The sequence below is a fragment of the Erpetoichthys calabaricus genome, chromosome 2 (genome assembly GCF_900747795.2).
Source record: "Erpetoichthys calabaricus chromosome 2, fErpCal1.3, whole genome shotgun sequence".
NCBI lineage: Eukaryota > Metazoa > Chordata > Cladistia > Polypteriformes > Polypteridae > Erpetoichthys > Erpetoichthys calabaricus.
Window position 1 is genome coordinate 276,309,921 of NC_041395.2, and position 17,724 is coordinate 276,327,644.

The 17,724-nt window shown below is 42.3% G+C and overlaps 1 protein-coding gene across 1 annotated transcript; it reads left to right on the forward strand.

Annotated features, from left to right (window-relative positions):
- The first annotated feature begins 6,587 nt into the window (after positions 1 to 6,587).
- Positions 6,588 to 17,632, forward strand: LOC114647063 (dual specificity phosphatase 29-like). Its single transcript, XM_028795573.2, has 3 exons — positions 6,588 to 6,766; positions 16,655 to 16,875; positions 17,187 to 17,632. The coding sequence occupies exons 1-3, from the start codon at positions 6,588 to 6,590 to the stop codon at positions 17,441 to 17,443; spliced, it is 657 nt and encodes a 218-aa protein (XP_028651406.1). The 3' UTR covers positions 17,444 to 17,632.
- The last annotated feature ends 92 nt before the right edge of the window (positions 17,633 to 17,724 follow it).

The window sequence follows — 17,724 nt, forward strand, 5'->3', positions numbered from 1 at the left end:
AAGCATGGTCCACCTTACTCAGTTTGCTGTGTAGTTCTCATTTTATGAGCAGAAGTGGTTGCATAGTGTGGCTTTTATAGGTGCACCCAACACTTTATTTTAAAGCAGAAGCCTGAGTCAGAAATGTTTCTTTTTAATTAACCACATTTTAGAAAGGACCTATGAACAAACATACACCATCTAGATGTCCCCACTTGCAGTCTGAACTCGGTTCACAAGGTTAGCTTGCGTAACCCTGACTGGCTGGCTGATGATCTTTTAGCCTTGGAGGTGACTAGGTCAGCATGACAACATCTCATATGGTGTATGGTGCCTCAGAGTCTAGTCAGATCAGATCATAATGGTGCCAGGTTTTATTAAGCAATTGCTATTTACCAAGTTCCTGAGGGGTCAGGAGATGTTAAAGATTCTCCTAAGGGGTGTGGAATTCTATTAGTGGTGTTGGCCTACCAATATGTCACTATGGCAGCTGGAGTTCTACTTCCCCGGACTACCCATTGAACAACAGCAAAGTCACACTTATCTTACACTACACGGTCTATACAAAAAAAAAATCTCTTACCTTGTATTTATGACAAGTTGCTCAGCTGAAAGGAAGATGACAGAAGATGATCAGGTGGAACTGCAAAGAGAAAGGCGGAGACCACATCTGACCACCGCTGCTTTCTGTTTATCTGACAGAATTCTGCTTGAACCTCGTGGCTCTCTTCTAAAACTGATGTGGCTTTCCTGTGCACATTTGGATAAAGAGTTTGATGTCCTCTCTCTGTCTGTCCACTCTCCAGCAAAAGCCCATTTCCCCTGTTATGGATTCTCCATGTCCACGGCCATTTTGGTGCATTTTGTTGCCTCTGCACTCCCTTGCTAACCATACAGTCTTATAAAAAGACATACAAGTAAACCGATTTAAGATGGTGGACACTAGAAAGGCACCATAATCCAAAGTTTGATTGTTTAGGAGTACAGCACAACAAGGACGTTTTATACATTCCAGTGCCTTAGCCAGCTGATGTTTTTTGTCAGTTGGTTGAATGCGTATTAAATTTTAATTCATGTCCACAGACAGAGTGTCGTAACTAAAAGCAAACACATTTCACTTAGGGGCAGCATCCGGTTGTATTGCATTTCGAATCAAGACCACGCATTAATCACACCAAACACGAACAACAACAACAACATTCATTTGTATAGCACGTTTACATACAAATGATGAAGCTCAAAGTGCTTTAAAAGATGAAGAAAAAAGAAAAAAAATGGCCATGCTAATTAACAAAGAATAAAGTAAAGTCCGATGGCCACGTAGGACAGAAAAAACAAAAAAACTCCAGATGGCTGGAGAAAAGAAAAAAAAAAACAAAATCTGCAGGGGTTCCAAGGCCACGAGACCACCCAGCCCCCTCTGGGCATTCTACTAACATGAATGACCTCAGTCAGTCCTCATGGTATCCAGGCTTCACATGGAAGAACTTGATGATGACGGTCATGTGGACCTCTGGCCTCAATCCATTAATGTAGGGACATCACGGTGCTTTGTTCAGGTGGTGCTGGTGCAGATCGCCACCCCAGAAAACTGGAAACAGAACAGCAGAGAAAGTAGGGGTTAGTACAGATTGTGAAGCCATTATAAAAATGATAATTAAATGCATATACAGAATATTAGAGTTACACTAAAATGAAGTTCTGAGAAAGTCATGTTAAAGTAATGCATTTTTAGCAGCTTTTCTAAAGTGCTCCACTGTATTAGCCTGGCAAATTTCTATTGGCAGGCTATTCCACATTTTAGGCCGCCTCACCACTTCTTTTAAGTTTAGCTCTTGGAATTATTAAGCAGACACTCATTTGAAGATCTAAGGTTACGATCTGGAGTGTAAGGTGAAAGGCATTCAGAGATATAGGATGGAGCAATATAGGGTGAACGTTGTGGGGACGGGGGGTGTTAATAGTGAGATGTTTCACTTCTAAAAATTTCTGTATTCTGCCGTCAGGCATAGGGTTTGTCAATGTTAACCCAGATGGTGAGAAGTTTGCTTTAGGCCTCACTGAAAAAGGTTACTCTTACATAAAGTTGTCCTGTTGTTCTCGTTAGTCCTGTCTGATATATCAAGAAGTTATGAAAGAGCAGGTATTTAGAAATATTGATGTATGGAGGCCATGGTTGATGATCTTCATAACTGTACAATGCAGCACTTTGGGACATTAGCTCTTGAATTAGTTCTAAGGAAGCTGGAACTTTTCCACCTGTTGCGGTTTTTACTACATTGGCCTTGATCTGCAAACAGTCTAAAAGACAGAATGAAATCGTCATTTACATTGCAAGCTTCCACCAGTTCAAGGAGATGGTGGACCTCCCACCTTGTCAACACCATATTCACCTCGTCGAGCACTGAGTGAACACACTTGGCGATTTGAACGCCTCTTACCCGGACTTTTGATGACCCTCCCCATTGCCCCCACCTGATGCCGTTTGAACACATTGTTTTGTCAGGATTAATGCATGGAGCTGAACTGAACTCAGAGAAGATGCTAAGTGAAATGCGGTAGGTTTGCTTTGCTTTTAGTTATGACACACGATGTATGGACATGAAGAAAAACAGCATGCTTTTGTGCAGCATTTGAAACGGACACAAAAATTGAGTGCCATTGCAAAACACAATCAATTATTGGGTGGATGTGTTTTTAGTTATGACACAATAAAACTGTGCAAAATTAAATGTACCTGGCACACTGCAATTTGGTTAACACATTGGATTGCATTTAATTCCAGCGCGGATCAACCTTCCACACTTCTAATTGCCAGCCTTCTTACTATCTACAGACCACTCCAGAAAACTCCTGCTCTGCCAAGTGGCCTGCGATATTAAAAAGGGAGAATGAAAATATACAATTGCTTTGTTCAGTTTAATAAGCACTCCTCCTGCGTTAGACTGACATCTCTATTTGACGTTAATCTAAACGGCCTGACATGGGCCAGCACAGTGACCCAGTGCTGCTGCCAAGCAGATCTGACATGTAAAACCGTGTTGCAAACTGTTGTCCTTGTTGAGTCGGCACCCTCTTCCCAGGTCTGCATGGGTTTTTCTCCTTCCACACCGCAATCAAATCTGGTTTGGTGGGAGCATGCATGGGCCCTGTACCTAACGCATGCCCTATCCAGGCTTGGTTCCTGCAGTGTGTCCAAAACCATTAGCATATCATTAAATGGGTTTCGCTGGCGTGACAAACTGGTATTGTTATTCCCACAGGCTTTAGATATGTAGACTATTAATGACAGAATACTCATAACTAATTCTTGTCTTTCATGTTACATCTATTATAAAAAAAAAAATCTTGGAAGGTTGGAAGGAGACGAGACGTGATTTTCTCAGAGAGACACTTTCACATCCCGCGAGACGAGTCTTTGTGCCAAGAGATTTAACCACGCCAGGGGCCGGAAATAAAACAAAATTGTAGATGACAAAGTAGAATGTCGTAAAGAATTCAAAAACGTTGGCACGGTACACATGCAGAGAAGGTTAGAGAAAATGGAAGTACGAAAATTCGAAAGTCTCAAAAAAAGGATAGCAAAGATCGTATTAGCGCAAACAAATGGAAATTATTACTCGGTGAAATAACGGAACAGCGAAAAAAGATTGGATATAGTGTTAAGATTTGTAGATCGCCTAATTTCTGTCGCCATTGGGGAAAACAAAAGTAGCGTTTCTTCCCAATGAAGAGGCGTATCCATGAGAATTAAAAGATTTGTTGTTTGGTGAAAGTGAAATCCTGTGAGAGAAATCATTTCTCATTCATGTGATTGCTACTGTCAGACACATTTCTTGTAGAGAGAAAGAAACGATATTCACTCACGGGCAGTTATATGTTGTGTTGTCACGATGTAATTCCAAACATGGAATCAAAATTCAATGCAATATTGATGAAAAGGTAAAAGTGAAAAGAGATTGAATACATGGACATAGAAGTGCACTACGTGAGATGCAGATCACTCAGCACGGCAGCAGCAGCAAGAGGGCAGCTGTTCGAGCAAAGAGGCGTTAAAAACCTGTTTCTCATTGTATCTCCGTTTAAGAGGGGGTTTCGGAGGAGCGACCGAGTCTCTCTGGGGTGCATTGAGCCCCCCTCTTCATAGCAAGAGCTGCAGAGACGTGAAGTGGCTGGTGCGTAGCGCAGGCCGTTTTGGGGGTTGGCGAGCAAAGCCCCCTAGTAAGTTAATTAAAACTCAAAGTCGACACTGTGGGGGGAAAAAAGGGACCAGGACACTTGAGCTCTACTAGAGAATCTAACTTCCCACCCCCTGCAAAAAAACAAGTTATGGCTGCATAGGTTGCCCCTGTTAAAAGAAATTGTTAAGTAGGACCAAAGAAAGAACAGGCCACCAGCAAAAATTAAAATATGATAAACCCGCTATTCTGCACATAGGTGTTTTAATGAATGGAAGAAGAGCTGAAAAAGACAAAACAATGAAATATAAACTCAATGGCCAACTTCTGATCAACACATCAAACAACTAAAATCACTGAGCAGCACTTAAAACACTTAACTCTGCTACCACTATGAACGAGCCCACAAATTAGACAGCAACATCTCCAGAGGACTGTATGGAGTTAGACATCCGTAGCACAGCGACAGGCGCTCAACAGGCTCCTATCAATTATGGAGAATCCACTGCATCCACTAAACAGGATCATCTCCAGACAGAAGAGCAGCTTCAGCGACAGACTGCTGTCAATGTCCTGCTCCACTGACAGACTGAGGAGATCATTCCGCCCCCAAACTATGCGACTCTTCAATTCCACCCGGGGGGGTAAACGTTAACATTATACAAAGTTTTTGTCTGTTTTTACCTGTATTTTTATTACTCTTTAATTTAATATTGTTTTTTATATCAGTATGCTGCTGCTGGAGTATGTGAATTTCCCCTTAGATAGATAGATACTTTATTAATCCCATCTATCTATCTATCTATCTATCTATCAAGAACAAACAGGTAGAGGGAAAACAACGCCTCGCCTCTTATACCAATTGTTTTTAATGACAAATTCCTTTATTATAAGAGGTTTGCCTTTGTAAGGACGAGGCTGATATTATGTGGTCTTTGAAAACATCAGCATGGCCTCATTAATCTCATGAGATCTTCTGTGTATCAATTATGAAAAACTGACAGTCAAGCTTAAAGTTCAAATCACAAACTTCTAAATCTTATATCTCCTCTCCAGTCTCCTTCTGTGTTAACAGCCACGGCTCAGAGCAGATTTTTATGAGGCACCTGTCAAAGTGCTTTCTGTAAGCCTGGTTTCTCAGTTTGCCCCTTTCGCCTTTTCACTGCACTGTCCCACATGGCAGAGCACCTCCAGGTCACATAAAGTGACCTGTGTAACTAACTGAGCAGGGCAAGAAGTGACTTGAATGATAAAATAAAAAGTGCGTAATCATGTTTTCACGCTTTGTTAAGTTAGGACTGGTGTCTCGCAACTACCAAGGGCTTGGACTGGGGTCTGTTACTGAAGATGCTGAAAAGCGTTTTAAAACGATTATAGAGGCGGCAAGTCTAGTGGGTCCAGCTCTCTGTGTAAAGTGACCATTTGTCAATGAGCACTTCTGCAGGCTTCAGGTTTAAGGTTACACGGACTGGGATATGAATAGTTTTATTGGCACATGGGAAGATTCACCCTTTTGGCAGGGTAGCACTGCAAAGGGCAGAGTCTGTGGACGAGCAATTCTAAAAATATCATTTCAGCTTCAGTGTCGCCTAGCAAGAGGGTGTCCTGAGTCGCGGGCACACTTTTAAGTTCTTGGCCAACTTCAGAGGACAAGTGAATGAGGTATGGAATAAAAGTGGCACTGTCAAAAGGTTACTATCTGTAAATAATGATTTATATATCTACATTATGTTTATCTACATATTTTGAATCTGTAGGTGGATGCTTTTAAGAATGTATAAAGGAGACTGGTAAAAAACATTTCATTAAACAAGGATTTTTTTTTCTTTTTATTAAAATCATTGACTACAATTTGTAATACCAATGCAAGTATGTTCCTCTGTGTGATACTTTTTGTTACAGTATGAAAATTGCACTTTTATAAAATGGTTCTAACTGTAAACTTGAACCTATCATGCATGGAATGTCATAACTCCAACCTGCCAGGGGACACATATGGAAGTGCAGCATTACGGTGATTACCGATTTCAGAGGATGCTGCCAAGCGGTCCTCTAACATTTAAAGGATTACAGTGCAAGCCGACAATTAATGAAATGCTGTTGACAGAATATTGCCGTTTCATTCTGTTTTACAAACTTAAGAGGAGTATCACAGAAGTCATAATGGGCACCGAGGAGCTGTAAATCACACCTTGCAATACAACAATGTCGCAGTTGATGCAGGAGTTCCCACTCATTCACACTACAGGGAAACGCCAGAACAGATGTTGGTTTTTTAAAAATCTGTCGTTTGCTCGTAAACAGGCGGTTTGCATATTAGTGATAAATGTATGAAATGAATTTGCCGTTTTAAACATTTACAAAACAAGTTTTCTTTTCAGGTAACTAACATTTCGGAGAAGGAGAGACATTGAAAAAAGAATTTAAAAAATGACAACAATTGGGACTAAGAACCAAAAGAAGAAAAACGCCTACGCGGCAGTGAAGGCCGATCCAGATGACGAATACGCAACACCTGGGGCCTTCGAGCTGGAGCGGCTCTTCTGGCACGGGACTGTGAAATTCACACACGTCAACGAAGTGTGGCCCAACCTCTACATCGGCGATGAGTAAGTGCTTCAAGAGGGGCGTCCAAAGTGGTCAGCATTACACTCCGTCTGTCAAACGAGGGTGGGCTCAGGGGTCACCGATGTCTTAGGCGAGAAATGAAGGCTCAAGGTAACGTCTCGGGCTGCAAACCTGGAGGTATTTCTCGCGGCATGTGACGGAATTAGCAGGCAATCTTGGCGGAGCGTAAACGCTCAAGAGGCGACAAATCTCCATTTAAAAGCAGTCAGCGCAACACTCGATCATTTTTTTTTTTTCTGCCGCCATGGCACCCTAGGATTAGGTAACGAGATCCTGTGGAGCACAGACGGAAAGACACAAGTGGCCTCAGCGCTGAACGAGCTCGCTTTTTTCTAAGGAGTGGCGCAGCGCTTCTTGGTAAACCGATGGGGAGTTTGTCTTCTGTTTGAGGGCCCCGCCTTAGGTCAGTCGTTATTGGAGGGTGAAGACAAATCCCGTTACTTTTGAAGGTGAAGTATTAAAACCCAGAAAAGCAGACGTCTGCCACCCCGGCGAAACGCTCATTAGAGGCTTAGTGCTCCGTCCGAACCGCGTTTCGAGCTCGGTGACACGCTTAACACGCCATTCATATAACAAACAGTTAAAAGGACAACGTGTGAACAAATGCGACGAGCGGCACAAAGATTAAAAACCTCATCTCCCAGTCAGTCCTACGCAGTCGGTCAAGGACCTTGTTAGGTTTGTCTGCATTTTTGCACACTATACTTTCCTCATGTGCTACAAAGTTTTTGTTTTTACATTATTAAACAATTGCTTCATTTTTATGCCAAGCGGCTTGGGCCAATGTAGCATTGCTAAAGCACTTTTCCTACTCTTAACTGAGGTCTTACCAATAAATAAGAGCCACGCCGCCATGTTTACATCCGTCTGTGGAACACGTGAAGGGCGGAGCTCACGGCGCCGTGCGCAATGATTGACAGGTACAAGCCACACCTCCTGCTAAATGCGCTTTATCAGTAGCGTACACGTTCGAAGAGCTTAATGGAAGCAGTGGATCTTTACTTATAGGAGCCTAGCCTGCCACAAGAACGTCAGCTTAGTATAGCAGGATTTTAATGCATGCTGCTTTCAGATCCTGACAGTTTACACTAGTCACTTGGATGGCCAACAGGGTGCACTGAGCCTGTGTTTTGTGCGAGTGTGTATACCAGTGGCCTAGTGCAGTGACAGGGCCAACGTGCTGCAAAAATGGCACCGTCCTCTGGATGAGACTTATAACCAAGGTCTTGACACTCTGTGGTCATAAAAGGTCCTAAATTGCTCATCAAAGCCTGGTCTTTTGGGTCCCGTAATCATTCTCTGTCCCCTACTGGCCAAATGTCTTTTTCACTCCTTCACTTTCTAATAAGTGACACATGGTGCAAAATGACTGTGGTATCATCAAAAAGGAGGGTGCGGCACATTGTTGGTGGTTGAAGTGGCTCCCCCCCTCTCTATGTAAAGCTTGGAGTTTCTTGAAAAGCACCATATCAGTGCAATATCTCCTGCTCCTCCTTACTTGTTAATGCTCAATGCCATACCCACACAGGTTCATTTCTATCACAGTTTCACTGATTTGGCTTACGCTTCTTAGCACTTTAAACCCTTATTTATATTGTATCAGTGCGGATGAGTTGCATCAGTCAGGTACGAGCCACCCATCGTCTAAGCCAGGGGTGGGCAGATTCAGTCCTGGAGGGCCGCAGTGGTTGCAGGTTTTTGTTCCAACCCAGTTGCTTAATTAAAAAACAATCCTTGTCAATTATTTAATTGCATGGCTTGCTAGTGCTTTAACTCTGCCATGTCAGGTCATTCTCATATCCTAGATTTATTTTCCTTTGTAAGATTATCACCCAAATGATTTGAAGTCTAAAACAGATGAGTAATTCTCAGTGCTTCGCTTTTTTCTCTTCACTTTCCTTCCAAGTATTTAATTAAACCAAATAGTGCATGATAAATGCACACAGGTGTAAATGAAAACAAGCTAAATGGAGAAATGCTGGTCTCTTTTGTCATTTGCATGTTATTTCTAATTAGGAGCAATTAAAAACCAAGAATTCAGCAGTTTAAGACTAAAATAAGCAATAAGGGTTCAAAATCTTAACGAGTGAGACAACTAAAGTGAAGCTGAAGTGTTACTTGAGCAATAAGGGCTTCTTATTAAGCAATTGGGTTGGAGCAAAAACCTGCAGCCACTGCGGCCCTCCAGGACTGAATCTGCCCACCCCTGGTCTAAGCTGCCTTTCCATCATGTAAATGAGCAGCTTCAAAGCCAGCGGCAGGTGCGCCTGGAAAAGCGGCAATCCTGCAATGTCACAAACAGAATTCCATCTAGTCCAGCTGCAGCAGCGAGCAGTCCTTTTAAAGATAGTGAGCCACCTCAAAGAACCATGTAAAGATCAAACAAGAGTACATTATGACAGTCCGCGCTGGTGCTACAATACTTACCGTGTGAAGCTTATGCACAGACTGTAATGCAAAGCGCGTGTGCCATTGGTGACCCAAATGCACTTGTACTTGTGGTAGCCCATATGATCGCCATCTTGATATCCTACTAGTCAGTAGGCAGGGCTGGATTAAGAACAAGAGGTCCTCCCACGTCCACAAAGCACTGCGAGTGCTATACATGCCACCTTGAAGGTGTCAGAGTGACAGAGCGAAGCAAATGACCACTACAGCGTCTTCACTTTAAAATGAATGTCAAAAATCTTAACAACAGAAAAAATACAGGCTTACTGTCTGAAATCATGAGAGGCAAAGTATGCTGTTTCAGAGTTTACATCTTTTATTAGCCATTGCTACACAGATGGCAAGTAACTACCACAAACCAAAGTCTAAAAAGGCGATGATTGCCTCCATTGCAAATGTCTACAAAAGCAGGAATATCAAACACTGACTGCACTGGCCATTCTGTTTACTAACAGAAAACTACTTGCTTTTCAAACTTGTGCTTTTCTGGATTTCTGTGCAGCATAGTCCTCAATCAGATCAGTAAAATCCAGTTTCCAAATCAGATCAGTCTCAACTGACAAGAGTAAAATGCTACGTTTGTCTATCTCAGAAACATATGTAGTAATAAAACACAATACATTTGTCATTCCAACAGATGGTGCATCACAAAAATTTGTAATAATAAAATGCATTACTACAAATGTTTGTGTCATCTGTTGGAATGACAAATGTAAAGCATTTTATTACTATATGCATTACAAAATAAATATACATATATATGCAGGTCAAATCCTGTTATAGTGAATACCAAAGTAACAATTTTCAAAATAAATACTTTGTTGGCCCAGACAAATGTTCATACATCATTATGTTTAATGCACTTCGTTTTAATGAAATGTAAATTTCAGTATAATAAATGATTTATCGACTAAAAATGGCCACCAAAGATAATATGATCCAAAAAAAATACTTCATGCCAGGCGTATACTTTTGCCGAGTCTCAGGAACCCTGCAACAGTTTGTTAGGCCGAAAGAAAGTGACGGTGTGTTGGCAGATTTCCCGTCTCGGGCAGGTGTGACATCATAGAGGAATGGCCGAATTCTGAGTCCGCGCTCCACTGAGCGTCCGCATGGGTTAGTGGGTCACGTGTGGATACCACACTGTGTGAGTTTCATTGTGCTGATGACCAAATAAACAAAATGATGTCAGTTTACTCGGGGAGGGGGAGTTAAGACAACCAACGTGTCATTTTCATTTGGTATTCATACCTGTATTTCTATTAAAGTTACGTCTAATGTCTCATTTTCAAATATATTTTTTGTTTTAAATACAGGTATTGTCACGCCTAGGTCACAGAGCTGGCGAGTCCAGATTTCCTCCAATCTTTCCATTTGCTTTGCCCTCAGCTTACCGCTTACCAGCTACAGAGCCGTCCTTGTGCTGCTGCTGCTGCCGTTAAGAGATTGACAATCGCCATCGACCCCGGTCACGATGGTATATGTATTTTCCTCATATTCGTTCTAGCAAAATTCCCATTATAACAAAATATTTGTATGGTCCCATGAATTCCGTTACATCAGTCATACACCGATTTATTATGCAATTCATACTTAACAGCCGAGGGCCATAGGAACCAACAGGGTCATGTGCTAGAAACTGACAAAACCAACCACAACAGTAAATCTTTCGGTATTATTATTTCGCAGGGTCTCACGTTTTCTGACTCTTGGGTAATTCTAATCCATTTGGCCTGCACCACCTTTCTTCCACCAGTGTTTCTCAACCTTTATGGTCCTGCAACCCAGTTTTGTCTTTTAATTTATTGATGACCCAGTAGCAGCAATTGCAAACCATCCCCACGGTGAAACAAACTCACTTAAAATTGGGGAAACGTATCGCACAGCACAGCCAATACCACAGCCAACCCACTGGAGCAGGGGTGTCGAACTCCAGTCCTGGAGGGCCGCAGTGGCTGCAGGTTTTCATTCTAACCATCTCCTTAATTAGTGATCAGTTTTTGCTGCTAATTAACTTCTTTTGCCTTTATTTTAATTGACGCGACTCGCACCCCTTTGTTGTTTCTTTTTCCTTAATTAGCAGCCAAACAATAATGAGACACGAAACAAGCCGCCACATGACCAGCTAACCTGTGCCCATCACACAATAGCTGAAAATAACGAGAGGTGAAAGTCTCAGTAGAACAGAAAATGTCCGCTGTGGCAGAATGAAAGCAGCAACAAGCCATGGAATTAAATGGCGGGTTTAATTAACAGCAAGAATCAGCATCTCATTAAGAAACTGGTTGGCGTTTGAATCCCCAGTTTAACTGGTCATCTGTTAGCTCGTTTCACATCTCCTTTCTGTTTGGCTGTCATTTAATGAAGACAAGAATCAATTCAGGGGACTGAATCCTTAAAAACAGGGCCAAAGAAAAGAAGTTGATTAGCAGTGAAAACTGGTCACTTATTATGAAAAGGGTTACAATGAAAACCTGCAGCAACTGCGGCCCTCCAGGCCTGGAATTGGACAACCCTGCGCTAGAGAATGGACAAAGTCAACCTGGTGGTGTGAGCCACTGGCTACGGACCCAGCACTCCGATACGGAGACTCGAAGATGGGTTTGGCCCACTCTGTGCCAGTTGTTCAGGTATGCACACTGGTGACCCACAGCAGACCCAACAGAGTCCGTCGCAAATGGCTGATTCTAAACAGCATCTCTGAACAACAACATCACGATAGCACAGCACAATATTCTCTCTCCCCATCTCTTGCGCTCCTATCGTTACTAACAGATTGTTAGCCAAGAGACTGGCATTACAATTAGGATTAGCAGTCGGTAACTTTTTGTAGCGTTTCCTGGATGAATTTCCAATAAATACGTATCCAAATAGAGGCTCTGAACTTCAAGGGATCTAAAACTAACAATGGCTTTTCATTTACTGGTAAAATGATAAAAGTAGGAAACTGTCTTGTCACAATGTTTGTTGTTAGGGGAGAGTGCATTTGCTGTTGCTATGGCCATCTATCCCAGAAGCACCTAGGAATGCAGATTGCAAGTCACACGAGACTCGTAAAGCATCACGGGGCACCGGTGGATAAAAACGTTTAACTAAGGCAGCCGCATGGCAATTTTTTGAAAATAATTAAGTGAATAAAGTCGCCTGAAAACCCAGCAATACTGCTGTGAAAAACACTTTTGTGGGGGGTCTCATGCAGCTGCCCTTGCTAAAATGTGGGCACGTCCTTAGGCGACAGTACTTGGTCAACGTCACAGCAGAGGAAGCGAGTCCCTGCTGATGGAAGAAGAGTTGTGCCTGCAAAGAAAAAGGGAAACTGTGTAATGGCAGACCCTTTAGTGAAAGGCGGTAAAGGGAGGGCAAGTATAAAACTCTCAGGAGTGCTTGACCTACACGATGACCAGATGATGCACTTCAAATATTTTTGCACATCTTTCCTGGGCTTTGATGACCTGTTCTGTTGTATTCAGACCTTCACTCATCACTCTGGCATCCATGTCACCGGCTTCTCCTCAAAGTCTGGATACACAGCTCTGTGCCCGCATCACTTCATCTGCGTGTGTATGATGATCTCCATGTCTGATGCCATTTTTGGAAACATCAACCAAGCTTCAAAGAATATGTTTGATATTTTTCCAAGTCAAAGTAAACTCTTCACAATCATGGTATACTGTATATTAATTTGCCAATACAATTGTGTTGTGAAGTGAAGTGTATTTTAAAAATAATTTGTTCTTGCATCTTACAAAGGGGATAAAGAGTACAAGGGGCCGTAGGTAATAGAAAAAGCCTTTCAACTTACCAGATATGTCCACTTTGGAGCAGCAAAGGTTTCAATTCAAGAAAACATGCCCTCCACGTTTAGGAGGCATCCTTGTGATAACACAATGAAACTAGAAAAGATCATTTTATCAGGGCTTCTTGGAACTTTTTATTTGAGGTACGAATACATTTCCTGTTTGCTTGTCTGCTCACAGCTGCCATTATGACAACCCACTCAAATAATAGGACAGCAAATTGTAGCTGCTATAGTGGCCTGTGTGTGTTCACCCTACGATGGACTGGCACTTCGTGTTTGCTGGCCTAAGCCCCTGCTACTCCACGCCCCTGCCCTGAATAAGCAGGTTAGGAAGATGGATGGATTATCATCACTATTATAGTGGAGAAAAATATGAATAATCATCTCGCTAGCATTACTCCTGTGTTGATGGAGGGTCTGCTTCTCACTGGTGATCGCTGCTGACTAGGTGCTCATCCCTCAACAGACAGAGCCAGCACATCTTTGGGCGCCCATATGGCTGCTTTTCTAGTGAGGTGAGACACAAGGCTGCCTTTGCCAATGACTGGTCATCGATGAGGATTAAGTGGCCGTACCACTGGAGACGTGCTATGGGTGGAAGATATTGAGGACAGAAATTAAGAAGATTATTGGGCAGCAAGGTGGCACGGTGGTAGCACTGCTTCCTCGCAGTGAAGGAGGCTGCTGTTCAAGTGTGTGCGGAGTTTGCTTCTTCTCTCCAGATGCACTTGTTTCCTCCCACATTCCAAAGACATGCAGGTTAAGTAGATGGGCGATGATAAAGTAACCCGTGTGCGTTTGTCCTGCTATCGACTGGCACCCCGTCCAGAGACTTTTACTGCCCTTTGACCCCCCCTGATGAGTGCAATAGGACGATGGATGTTCAGTTCTTGTCACTTGATTACATATCATGTGCCTGCTTAGTATTCTCTCCCACACAACTAATATAAATCTAGTGACAGGAGGCAATCTTGGTGACAAAGAAACAGGCTTCTGTATAATGAAAGAATACAAGCATTTATAAGTGTGCCTTTTTTGTCCAGAGAACAGAGACATCAAATCACATCTGCATATCAGCACTCAGTTATATCAAGAACAGGTGCTTGGCGATGACTATGAGGCGAGCGCACACCCCTGGAGCCAAAATCCTGCTCCCCATAGCACAGGCCGCAACCTCCATTGGAGTGAAACACGGCCACTGAGGGAGACGAATGTGGTAGATGGCGTAGTGACACGCACAGCCGGTCTCCTTTTAAAATGGCCGAATCTCACAACACCTACTTAAAACAACACGGATACCCTGCTGTGCAAAATGTGTCCAAAGTTAGGCCGTGGAATAATACTTGCTAACATTTTTGGCTTGAAAAACAGACGTATTTGTACATTTCAAGGCCTTTTCATTCACCTGTGGATCCGTGCCGCGTTTAGCTCAATTGTCAGCTGCAAGAACAAAGTGTTTGTAAAATTTATGAAAAACGCTTCACTTTAGAACACAATTTTATGTGATGCATTTCATAAATATATAGATATTTTTTAGTGCTGGGCAACTATTAAAATTTTTAATCACGATTAATTGCAGACAATCACAACCATCACATTGGTATGCGCAAAATTAAATCGTGAACTCAAAAGTAGTGTATTGTGTGTATGTGCTTTGCAAACACTTTAAACAAATCAGGTGGTTTTTAACAGCAGTATTCCCTTTATACAGTAGACGTCTTGTAAATCTCAACTTAATGTAAGTAAGTTACAGTGAGACACAATATGGTTTGTACCTCCTGTCATCATAAGCGTCTGTCCTTCCAGGCGAACGTTACCAAAGGTGCATCAGCTACACAAACGGGTTCAGCATCTTGATCAGCTGATGCTGGTACCTCACTTTCGATCTCCACCTCCAGATCACTTGCATCAAAATCAGAGCCCAACAAACCAGGGTCCGATTCAGCGATCATATGGATAATAAGTCATCCACAGATTATTCTGCTTTGAACATTCACTTTGGTATCTCTCCACATGCCATTGGAGAAGCCGTTTGCTCTTCGCTACTGAGGCACACACAGAGAATCGCGGTCAAATCAACAAAGCTAACTTTCCTTCTAGAAAAAGCGTATTGAAAAGCGCTGTAACAAGATGATCACTGATCTCTATCGATCGCTAGCGAGACTGAAGCTTCAAAATGATAACAAAAACTGCGTTAATGTGCGATAAAACAATTGTCAATGTTAACTGATGCGTTAACGCGCCCAGCCTTGATATAGATATCTATATATATATATCTCTATATATCTCTATATATCTCTATATATATATATATATATATATATATATATATATATATATATATATATCTCTCTCTCTCTCTCTCTCTATATTATATATATTATATATACTGCGGTGGGTTGGCACCCTGCCCTGGATTGGTTCCCTGCCTTGTGCCCTGTGTTGGCTGGGATTGGCTCCAGCAGACCCCCGTGACCCTGTAGTTAGGATATAGCAGGTTGGATAATGGATGGATGGATATTATATATAAAAGCCCAATACCACTGACTCGCTCATCACGAAATCTCCTGAACCATGAGGACTTGGGGCTTGAAATTTGGAATGTAGGTTACCCTTGGCCCATAGGTGCTCACTAAGAAACGGTTTTAAAAATTTCATGGTCCAAGTGCGAAATTTCTTAAAAGTTTTTTTAGACCTGTTTGTATGTCTGTCCACTTTTCACAAGAGAACTACTTAACGGATTTAGATTTTTTTTTTCCTATAATTTACTTGAATATTCCATTGATTTTGTGACTTTCTAATCGTGCTAAGTATCATAGTTCGCTTGCGGTACCGATTTATTAGCGCGAATCTGAGAGAGCAGATATAGCGGGTTGGATGAATCAGAGACTCATCGGGCTGCGGGGCCCCCTCAGTCACACGTCTGCCACGGTGCGTAACCTTAACTCCGCTCAGTTAGCGAACGAGAGAACGACTTAATGGATTTAGATCTTTTTGTTTCTATAATTTGCTTGAACATTCTGGTTGATTTTGTGACTTCTCTCATTGCACTAAGAATCATAGTTCGCTTCCAGGAGCGATATACTCATGCTAATCCGAGAGAGAGGTTGCGGGTCGAGGGGAGGGGGAAGCGTGACATCAGGAGTAGAGAGCTGGGCTGGGCCCTCCTCACCGTCCTGTTTCACTAATACACGGGCGAAGCCTGATTGTGAAGAAATGTTGACTTGAAACACCCTGACGCTATCCTTCGAGGTCTCACAGACATCAGTACGCCCGTGTCATGGTGGACAGGGAGGTGAGGCAGTGTGATGAGCAGCTATACTGTAACTGAGCAGAGTTGCACTTTGCAGAAGGCGCAGAGTGGCGTATCTTTGAAATCAAAACAAAACTTTTTAACAAAAAAAAAAATTTAAGAAAATTGGTTGTGTGTATTTTATGACATACAATATTACAATTAAACTACAGGAACTGAGCAATGTGTAACAAAGATGAACAACACAACCCTTTAAGGAAACAGCACAAGAAATGAAGGAAAAACAGCGAACAGTGTTTATAAATAAAACAAAAAGTCATCAGTGGGTCTGTTGTCTGTACCTAAAACCGATTGGTATTGTTCTTACAGAAAGACCGCGCTAGATCGCTATAATCTGGAGAAGATGGGCATGACGCACATTCTGAATGCTGCAGATGGCAAGTGGAATGTTGGCACCGGACCAGAGTACTACAGCGACATGAACATCGAGTATTATGGGGTGGAAGCCGAAGACCTGCCCGGCTTCGATCTCAGCCAGTTCTTCTACCCAGCTGCAAAGTTCATCGACAAGACCCTGAACAACCCTGAAAGTAAGCCTGGCGCCGCAGTGTGTCGCTCAAGTACAGACGGGTCTCACACACCCAAGACCACATTTTCTCTCTAGACATGAAGCATCCTTTCATACTGACAGGTTCCTCTTTGTGATTTCTAACCTCACACATATTTAGTTAAAAGCATGTGAATGTTCATCACCGTATTTATTAGGGAGCTTTGTGGAAGAAAGTTAAAAACAGAAATCCCAGCTCGTGTTCTATAACGAGACACAAACACCCGACACGGCTTCTGTTTGTTCTCACAGCATGAGAAAATGAACTTTTTGTTTTTTTGCTTGTTATTCCAGATAAGCTTTTGGTACACTGTGCCATGGGAAGAAGTCGATCGGCCTCTCTGGTTCTGGCTTACCTGATGATCTACAAGAACATGAATGTTGTAGAAGCAATTCATCAAGTGCTTAAAAACCGAGCCATACTGCCCAACCGTGGCTTCCTGAAGCAGCTCAGACAGCTCGACATAAACCTCATTCTAGAAAGGAAGAATGCAAAGAATGAGAACAGTTCCAATGGTGTAGACCATGAGGAGAACAAAGTGATCACTTAACATTTTTGTGGAATGAAAAGGAATTTAGGAACACTTACCATGGATTTCCAGCATATTACCGAATTATTTCATAAAAATATAGGAATCAAAGGAGATGAAAAACAAAAAGGGATTGATAGCTGTCAACCAAAAAATATAAATTGTTGAGCCGAATACCACAAAGCCTGGAGCAGACCTTTAACTTGTGGCGTTTCCTTTCTAAAACAAACAAACAAACAAACAAACAAACAACGCTGTAGAAATGCTGACCTGCACCACTTGGCGTGTGCTGTTTGTGTTTA